This window comes from Coregonus lavaretus, assembly GCF_964263955.1.
Source record: "Coregonus lavaretus genome assembly, chromosome: 14".
Classification (NCBI taxonomy): domain Eukaryota; kingdom Metazoa; phylum Chordata; class Actinopteri; order Salmoniformes; family Salmonidae; genus Coregonus; species Coregonus lavaretus.
This window is the reverse complement of record NC_140001.1, coordinates 25,956,092-25,965,371: the sequence shown is the minus strand read 5'-3', so window position 1 is coordinate 25,965,371 and position 9,280 is coordinate 25,956,092. Positions and strand designations below refer to the sequence as shown.

The following is a 9,280-nucleotide window of genomic DNA, read 5'->3' as shown; positions in this document are numbered from 1 at the left end:
GTCACCAAGCCAGGACCACTTCTGAGGTTGGTAGCTGTGTTCCCATGTGGTAATGAGCATCACCTGTCAGTCACAGCCTTGAGGTTGTAGAATTCAAGTATACACCAAACAAAGCATATATTATTAAACCATCACTGTGTTTGTATCATATGGGAATAAACTGTACAATAAAGACATTTCTTAGTAAACAGCATGTACATGTACATACAGAAGATGACCATATCTTGCTCAACAAACTTCTGATATTTCAACGTCTATGAAAACTTCTAATGCAGGACACATTTTTGCAGCAGTCTTGTTTGTGGCATAGTTTATTGCACCGAACAACCACTTAATCATGTAGAAATATACATAATATACACAACAATGTGCTATTCACAAAATATTCTTCAAGCTTAATTGTAGAATTAATGTAATCATTTGACAGTCTTATCTTATGCAGTACTTGCGCAAAACCTGACAGAAAATCTAGTTTCAAGACCAAATACCTCAGGACATTCTCTGAACACATCCAGTGAAAGGTGGGAGCGTGGGATGAAGTGGTTCACAGCACCACGCTGTTTGTGGCACAGTTGTTGGCAGGGATGCCGATGCGGCGGTGGCAGGTGAACATCTTGCGCAGTTCGGCGCGAAAGCGGTCATGCAGCCAGGCGTACAGGAAAGGGTTACAGCAGGAGGAGCTCATGGCACACAGGTGGCACAGCAGTTGGATGAGCAGGAAGCAGCGCTTGTCAATCAGGTCAATGTCAATGTCCCGCAGCACGTTGAACACACTGATGGGCATCCAACACACGCCGAAGGCCGCCACTACCAGGGTGACCAGACGGAAGGTCTTGCGCTTGCGGGTTTGCTGGGCCTCGGCCTGGCTCTTGGTGCGGTGGCCAGGCACCACACAGTTACGCAGCTTGACAGAGATGCAGAGGTAAGAGATGCAGAGGGCAGACAGAGGAAGGACGTAGGTCATGAAGAGTGTGCTGTAGGCGTAGGCCAACCTCTCTTTCTCTTTGCCCATCCAGAACTCCTCACAGATGGTGAAGCCCTCATTCTTGAACTCCACATGATAAGTGTGGGCTACAGCCGGGGCCACAAGCCCACAGGAGAGCAGCCAGATCCCAGATAGGAGGTAGGTACACGCCAGTACTGAGATCCGCTTCTTCAGAGGGTGCACTGTGGCATAATACCTAGGAACAGGGGAGAAAACATACATAACATCTCATTTACAAGCATGGAAAAAGTGGGATTTGGTATGTTTTTGCTTTTTGATCTGACAGTAATTGCACTGTTGCACTGTGTCGTCCTGATATCACATGCTTGTACTGTTGCTGTAGATTATTGGATTTCCTGTTATTGAGGTGATCAAACCTGTGGCGGAAATGTAATTACGTAATACGATAGAAGCTTACATAGAAATGTAGTAGAAATGTGCTCATTCTACCCGAACTCAAAACCTTTTGACTAGTCAGACTTAGATTGTACGATAGTTAAGGCCACCTCGACCAAGGCTTACCTGTCAACACCAATAGCAGTGAGAGTAAAAACAGACACGTAGACAGTCACTGGCTGGATGAGGTAAACCAGGTAGCACATGAACCTCCCAAACACCCAGCCACGGGGGTTGAAGGCATAGGCCAAAGTGAAGGGGATGCATGTGGCACACATCAGCATGTCGGAGAAGGCCAGGTTTCCTATGAAGAAGTTGGTGACATTGTGCATCTTGCGGGTGTGGCAGATGACGTAGAGCAGCAGGTAGTTGCCGAACACCCCGATCAGCACCACCAGGGCGTAGCAGGGGATGATGAGTAGCTTGAAGGATTGCGGCAGCTCAACCCCCACAAACTGAGGGCTGCGTTTGGACGAGGAGCCGTTCTGCAGCGCCACCTCAAACACCTGACCGCTGGTGTTCCCCTCCATGCCAGCCACACACGGCCCAGGGGAGGCCAGATCTACAGCCCACCCACTGCCACTGCCCTCCATCTTAGCAGGTCAAGCACGTCACACTGGAGAAAGGGCCAGAGGTGCCTAGAGAGATGATAGAAAAAGGAAGACTTAGCTTATCAGTCCACTTGTTTCTGTTGGGCTCAGTGGATTCTGATAAGGTCGTGTCAAGTCTATTCAAATTCTTCATTTCCAAACAAAATACCTTAACCTAAATGCCTGTTTCTATTATAGCACTGTGGTGACAATGAGCATATCTCTTTGAGGTCTGTGTTACCTGTATCCCTTGATTGGACTGATTGTTCTGGATGATACTAGATTCCACTGAATAACTTCATCAGAATGTAATGTATTATATAAACCCCTCAGCAAAACTCTTCTCATTAACATTTCTATTAACAAAACAGTTGGGTTGGAATCCAATAATGCCCTTTGGCATCTAGAGTGCATAAAATGCATTAAGCATATTTACACAGCACATCAACCAGCTAACGCATTTGGTTCCTTGGAAGTTGTGGGAACATATCTTTTTGGTTTCACATTGGTTGTGGGAACGAAGCCATATGTTTCCTGACCTGTAAAACTGGACGTTTTTTAAATGTTCTGATAACAGAAGTGAACATTTCTTTAAAACTTTCACTGAATGTTTCAAGACTTTTAATAACACTGCTACCTTATATTGGGTTAACTTTTTTGAACTCCAAGCACAGATAGGACACATGGACATTTATTTCCTCAGGCATTAATCATGCAAACACATTTCTTTTTTTATTGTGACACGGCATCAGTGAGAATCAAACCTATAATCTTATGTTCTCTGTCCATGGAATTAGTTCACTGCGCTACCAGGATAGAGCTAGCATGCCATGCTTTTTTATGCATACGAAGCTGTTCATTTCAGTCTATTCAAATAGACCCCATTTCAAAGGAAACAAGCACTCATTAAGATCAGGTGTGGACAATTAGTGGGCGAGGCCAACACACCTGAACACACTTAACAAGATAGAGGGTTTTGTTGATGCTGAGAACGGAATGTACATGTTTTTAAATACATTCTTAGAACGTTCTCTGATCATGACTTAAGTTTCTTGTGGTTTTTATGGACAGTTTTCTTAACGTTCTCAGAACAATTTGAGAACATTACTTTAAATAGAACCAAGAGGAAACCTGTAGAAAACCTTATGCTGAAGTATTGAAATTCCCACAGAAAAACATTGTTTCTTAACGTTCTCTGAACTATTTGAGAACATTCCCAATGTCAAACCAGTTGGAGAACGTTCCTAGAGCATTGCCAAAATTGAAATTAAATGTAACCATGTTTGAGCTTTTAGGAAAAGTTCTGTTAAAGTAATGAAATACCAAGAAAATAATGTTTATTTGTCAAGTTTCTTAAATGTACTGAGAATGTTCCAAAGCCAAGTAACTATCCTGCATCATTCCCAGAAAGTTGTGGGAAGGTTGTATGCAAAATAACCATAGGACAACCACGCTCTCACCAAGCTCTAAGAAACGTATGGTCACAGAGCGTTTTGTGCTAGCTGGGGCAATGACTCTAATCAGTGAAATTATAGTAAATCATTCAGAAATCAATTCACTTTGTACTCTGAATTGTGATGCAAATGAGCAGCACTCAAACAGTGACACATGAATGAGCCAAAAATAAGCTCTTTAGTTCAACAAGCCTCTAAATGTGTAATCATGCTTTGGTTGACAACAACAGATTTGTTGTTATGACCTCATTTCAGCATTTTTTGCTGAAAGAGTCACAGGATCATTAGGGTATGACTCTATGTAATCTATAGATGACTGCATACATTCAGCATCTTACTGTGTTAGCAGTCGTTCAACAGAAACTCATGTTGAGAATATGTTGTGAACAGGTACACAGATTGTATGAGTTGAGAAGTTGAACAGCAAAACATAAAAACCAGTTTGATCAACTTGTCCGATGGCCTTGTGCATTGTAATCCTGAAGGCAATCATGCACTGAGCCCGAAACTGTAATCACGCTCTTTCCAATTAATGTTGGCATGAATGAGGGAGGTAATATTGGCAAGTCTTTTCAATCTGCCCAATCCATATTCACCATGTTCATGAGAGACACTGTGCCGGGGAGGGAGGGCAAACCATCAGAGCCAAAACGGTTTTACCCAATCACATTTCCAACCTTGACTGTCTGTGACTCACTCAAATGCTTTTGAGACATGGATTAGTCATACAGGAAGCACCCAATGCAGTTGATTTTAGCTCTTACACTTACTGGGCACACACTGGTTGAATCAACGTTGTTTCCACGTCATTTCAATGAAATACATTGAACCATCGTGGAATAGATGTTGAATTTACATCTGTGCCCAGTGGATAGTAGGTGTCTTTCTCTATTTTGAATTCAGCCACATTATGCAGCAAAATAGGGTAATGGACTTTTGAGGTTCTCTTCAGATTGCAAAGTGATGACTGTGCACCAACAAAATAAAATGTACTAAAATGTACGCCTACCAGACGAGCGAAACCACTTCTATGCTCGCTTCGAGGCAAGCAACACTGAAGCATGCATGAGAGCACCAGCTGTTCCAGATGACTATGTGATCATGCTCTCTGTAGCCGATGTGAGAAAGACTTTTAAGCAGGTCAACATTCACACAGCACAGCCGCGAGCTGCCCAGTGACACAAGACTTCCAGACGAGCTAAACCACTTCTATGCTCGCTTCGAGGCAAGCAACACTGAAGCATGCATGAGAGCACCAGCTGTTCCGGATGACTATGTGATCACGCTCTCCGTAGCCGATGTGACTTTTAAGCAGGTCAACATTCACAAGGCCGCAGGGCCAGGCGGATTACCAGGACGTGTACTCCGACCATGTGCTGACCAACTGGCAAGTGTTTTCACTGACATTTTTAACATGTCCCTGACTGAGTCTGTAATACCAACATGTTTCAAGCAGACCACCATAGTCCCCGTGCCCAAGGACTCTAAGATAACCTGCCTAAATGACTACCGACCCGTAGCACTGACGTCTGTAGCCATGAAGTGCTTTGAAAGGCTGGTCATGGCTCACATCAACACCATTATCCCAGAAACCCTAGACCCACTCCAATTTGCATAACGCCCCAACAGATCCACAGATGATGCAATCTCTATTGCACTCCACACTGCCCTTTCCCACCTGGACAAGAGGAACATATACAGTGAGGGAAAAAAGTATTTGATCCCCTACTGATTTTGTACGTTTGCCCACTGACAAAGAAATTATCAGTCTATAATTTTAATGGTAGGTTTATTTGAACAGTGAGAGACAGAATAACAACAAAAAAATCCAGAAAAACGCATGTCAAAAATGTTATAAATTGATTTGCATTTTAATGAGGGAAATAAGTATTTGACCCCTCTGCAAAACATGACTTAGTACTTGGTGACAAAACCCTTGTTGGAAATCACAGAGGTCAGACGTTTCTTGTAGTTGGCCACCAGGTTTGCACACATCTCAGAAGGGATTTTGTCCCACTCCTCTTTGCAGATCTTCTCCAAGTCATTAAGGTTTCGAGGCTGACGTTTGGCAACTCGAACCTTCAGCTCCCTCCACAGATTTTCTATGGGATTAAGGTCTGGAGACTGGCTAGGCCACTCCAGGACCTTAATGTGCTTCTTCTTGAGCCACTCCTTTGTTGCCTTGGCCATGTGTTTTGGGTCATTGTCATGCTGGAATACCCATCCACGACCCATTTTCAATGCCCTGGCTGAGGGAAGGAGGTTCTCACCCAAGATTTGACGGTACATGGCCCCGTCCATCGTCCCTTTGATGCGGTGAAGTTGTCCTGTCCCCTTAGCAGAAAAACACCCCCAAAGCATAATGTTTCCACCTCCATGTTTGACGTGGGGATGGTGTTCTTGGGGTCATAGGCAGCATTCTTCCTCCTCCAAACACGGCGAGTTGAGTTGATGCCAAAGAGCTCCATTTTGGTCTCATCTAACCACAACACTTTCACCCAGTTCTCCTCTGAATCATTCAGATGTTCATTGGCAAACTTCAGACGGGCATGTATATGTGCTTTCTTGAACAGGGGGACCTTGCGGGCGCTGGAGGATTTCAGTCCTTCACGGCGTAGTGTGTTACCAATTGTTTTCTTGGTGACTATGGTCCCAGCTGCCTTGAGATCATTGACAAGATCATCCCGTGTAGTTCTGGGCTGATTCCTCACCGTTCTCATGATCATTGCAACTCCACGAGGTGAGATCTTGCATGGAGCCCCAGGCCGAGGGAGATTGACAGTTCTTTTGTGTTTCTTCCATTTGCGAATAATCGCATCAACTGTTGTCACCTTCTCACCAAGCTGCTTGGCGATGGTCTTGTAGCCCATTCCAGCCTTGTGTAGGTCTACAATCTTGTCCCTGACATCCTTGGAGAGCTCTTTGGTCTTGGCCATGGTGGAGAGTTTGGAATCTGATTGATTGATTGCTTCTGTGGACAGGTGTCTTTTATACAGGAAATAAACTGAGATTAGGAGCACTCCCTTTAAGAGTGTGCTCCTAATCTCAGCTCGTTACCTGTATAAAAGACACCTGGGAGCCAGAAATCTTTCTGATTGAGAGGGGGTCAAATACTTATTTCCCTCATTAAAATGCAAATCAATTTATAACATTTTTGACATGCGTTTTTCTGGATTTTTTTGTTGTTATTCTGTCTCTCACTGTTCAAATAAACCTACCATTAAAATTATAGACTGATCATTTCTTTGTCAGTGTGCAAACGTACAAAATCAGCAAGGGATCAAATACTTTTTTCCCTCACTGTACGTGAGAATGCTATTCATTGACTACAGCTCAGCGTTCAACACCATAGTGCCCTCAAAGCTCATCACTAAGCTAAGGATCCTGGGACTAAACACCTCCCTCTGCAACTGGATCCTGGACTTCCTGACGGGCCGCCCCCAGGTGGTAAGGGCAGGTAACAACACATCTGCCATGCTGATCCTCAACACGGGGGCCCCTCAGGGGTGCGTGCTCAGTCCCCTCCTGTACTCCCTGTTCACCCATGACTGCATGGCCAGGCACGACTCCAACACCATCATTAAGTTTGCCGACGACACAACATTGGTAGGCCTGATCACCGACAACGATGAGACCGCCTATAGGGAGGAGGTCAGAGTCCTGGTCGTGTGGTGCCAGGATAACAACCTCTCCCTCAACGTGACCAAGACAAAGGAGATGATTGTGGACTACAGGAAAAAAAGAGGACTGTTTACGCCCCCATTCTCATCGACGTGGCTGTAGTGGAACAGGTTGAGAGCTTCAAGTTCCTTGGTTTCCACATCACCAACGAACTATCATGGTCCAAACACACCAAGACAGTCGTGAAGAGGGCACGACAAAGCCTATTCCCCCTCAGGAGACTGAAAACATTTGGCATGGGTCCTCAGATCCTCAAAAAGTTATACAGCTGCACCATCGAGAGCATCCTGACTGGTTGCATCACCGCCTGGTATGGCAACTGCTCGGCCTCCGACCGCAAGGCACTACAGAGGGTAGTGCGTACGGCCCAGTACATCACTGGGGCCAAGCTTCCTGCCATCCAGGACCTCTATACCAGGCGGTGTCAGAGGAAGGCCTTAAAAATTGTCTAAGACTCCAGCCACCCTAGTCATAGACTGTTCTCTCTGCTACCGCACGGCAAGCGGTACCGGAGCGCCAAGTCTAGGTCCAAAAGGCTTCTCAATAGCTTCTACCCCCAAGCCATAAGACTCCTGAACAGCTAATCATGGCTACCCGGACTATTCGCACTGCCCCCCCACCCCCACCCCAACTATTTTTACGCTGCTGCTACTCTGTTAATTATTTATGCATAGTCACTTTAACTCTACCCACATGTACATGTACATATTACCTCAACTACCTCAACTAGCCGGTGCCCCCGCACATTGACTCTGCACCGGTACCCCCCTGTAAATAGCCTCCCTACTGTTATTTTATTTTTACTTTTTTCTCAACACTTTTGTTGTTGTTGTTTTATTTTACTTTTTTATTAAAAAAAGAAATGCATTGTTGGTTAAGGGCTGTAAGTAAGCATTTCACGGTAATGTCTACACCTGTTATATTCGGCGCATGTGGCAAATCAAATTTGATTTGATTTGATTTGACTCCCGCTGGTCAGGAAAATAGGTGGATCAGAGCTGTGAATGTTTATGAAGAGAACCCACCCCACTGGGCACAGTCGTCAGTTTCACCGTCTAGTTTTGATTTACATTTGGTTGAGTTCTCAATGTGAAATCAACAACAAATGTCACCATGTCATTGGATTTAGCTTAAAAGTTGGTTGAAAAAACTGATGAAATGCCCTTTTTTTCTTCCAAATCCAATCCGTTTTCCACGTTGATTCAATGTCATCACATACATTTCTTTGTATGAAATGACATGGAAACAACGTTGATTCAACCAGTTTTTGCCCAGTGGGACAGGTTGTCTAAACATTCACTCACTCTCCTACTGGGAGACAAACAGCGCTGGAACACTAGACAATCTATATCCCTGTCAGTCAATATCTGTTCTGCTGGCCTCATAACTCAACCAAGGACAGAACATATTAACAAAGGGGATATCTGACTCAATATGATCTCTCAATAGATGAAAAACACAGGACACAGAATAATAGAGGCTCATTGTGCACATGGGTTTCACACTCTCTGCAAAGTGCTGTAACACATTAGCTTGGAGCATTTTAGTCTAATAATGCCAGGTGATGCCCGCAGGCACGCAAACCTTTCCCTAACGTGTTATTCACCTCTTTCTGAGAATGCATTTGAATGGCAGCTAATGCAGGTCTTTATCTTGGTAAAGCTGATGGATGTCAGCCTGTTAGACACCCTGTCTAGGTAGAACCACTGGTTATGAAAAACCACATGTTCTACTATAAAGCATTTTTCATTTTCCCTCATAACCACATCCAAATACATCTTATTTGGTGAACATATAGCATACTAAAACTTAGATTATATATACTTTCTGCCAAATAATGTCCCTTGTATTCCCTTATTTGGAAAACATTGTAAGATTTTCTACCAAAACAAATCCTAGAAATATACATTCCCAGGAAATAAAACGTATTCTAACTTTGCAGTGGCACAAAACTGGCTCTGATTGAAATTATTGTAGAATGCAAATGACAGAGGCTATAGGAAAAGTGACGTTACTAATTTAATCCTTTCAGAAAAAGGATTGTAAAATGATTTCCTATAGCCTATGAAGGCTAGAAAACATGAAAAGTCACATTTTAAACCTTACCTATTCGTCAAGAGGAGCAGGTGTCCACGTTTCAACTCCTCCAATATCAGCGGAGACTGACAGTGAAT

The 9,280-nt window shown here is 44.0% G+C and overlaps 1 protein-coding gene across 1 annotated transcript; it reads right to left on the bottom strand.

The window, feature by feature from the left end:
- Positions 1 to 544: 544 nt before the first annotated feature.
- LOC311141863 (prolactin-releasing peptide receptor-like) lies at positions 545 to 1,974 on the bottom strand (the record flags this gene model as incomplete). The annotated part of the gene is made up of 2 exons (XM_084177360.1): positions 545 to 1,181; positions 1,508 to 1,974. 2 exons carry the CDS (start codon positions 1,972 to 1,974, stop codon positions 545 to 547), a joined length of 1,104 nt encoding a protein of 367 aa, XP_084033486.1.
- Positions 1,975 to 9,280: the final 7,306 nt, after the last annotated feature.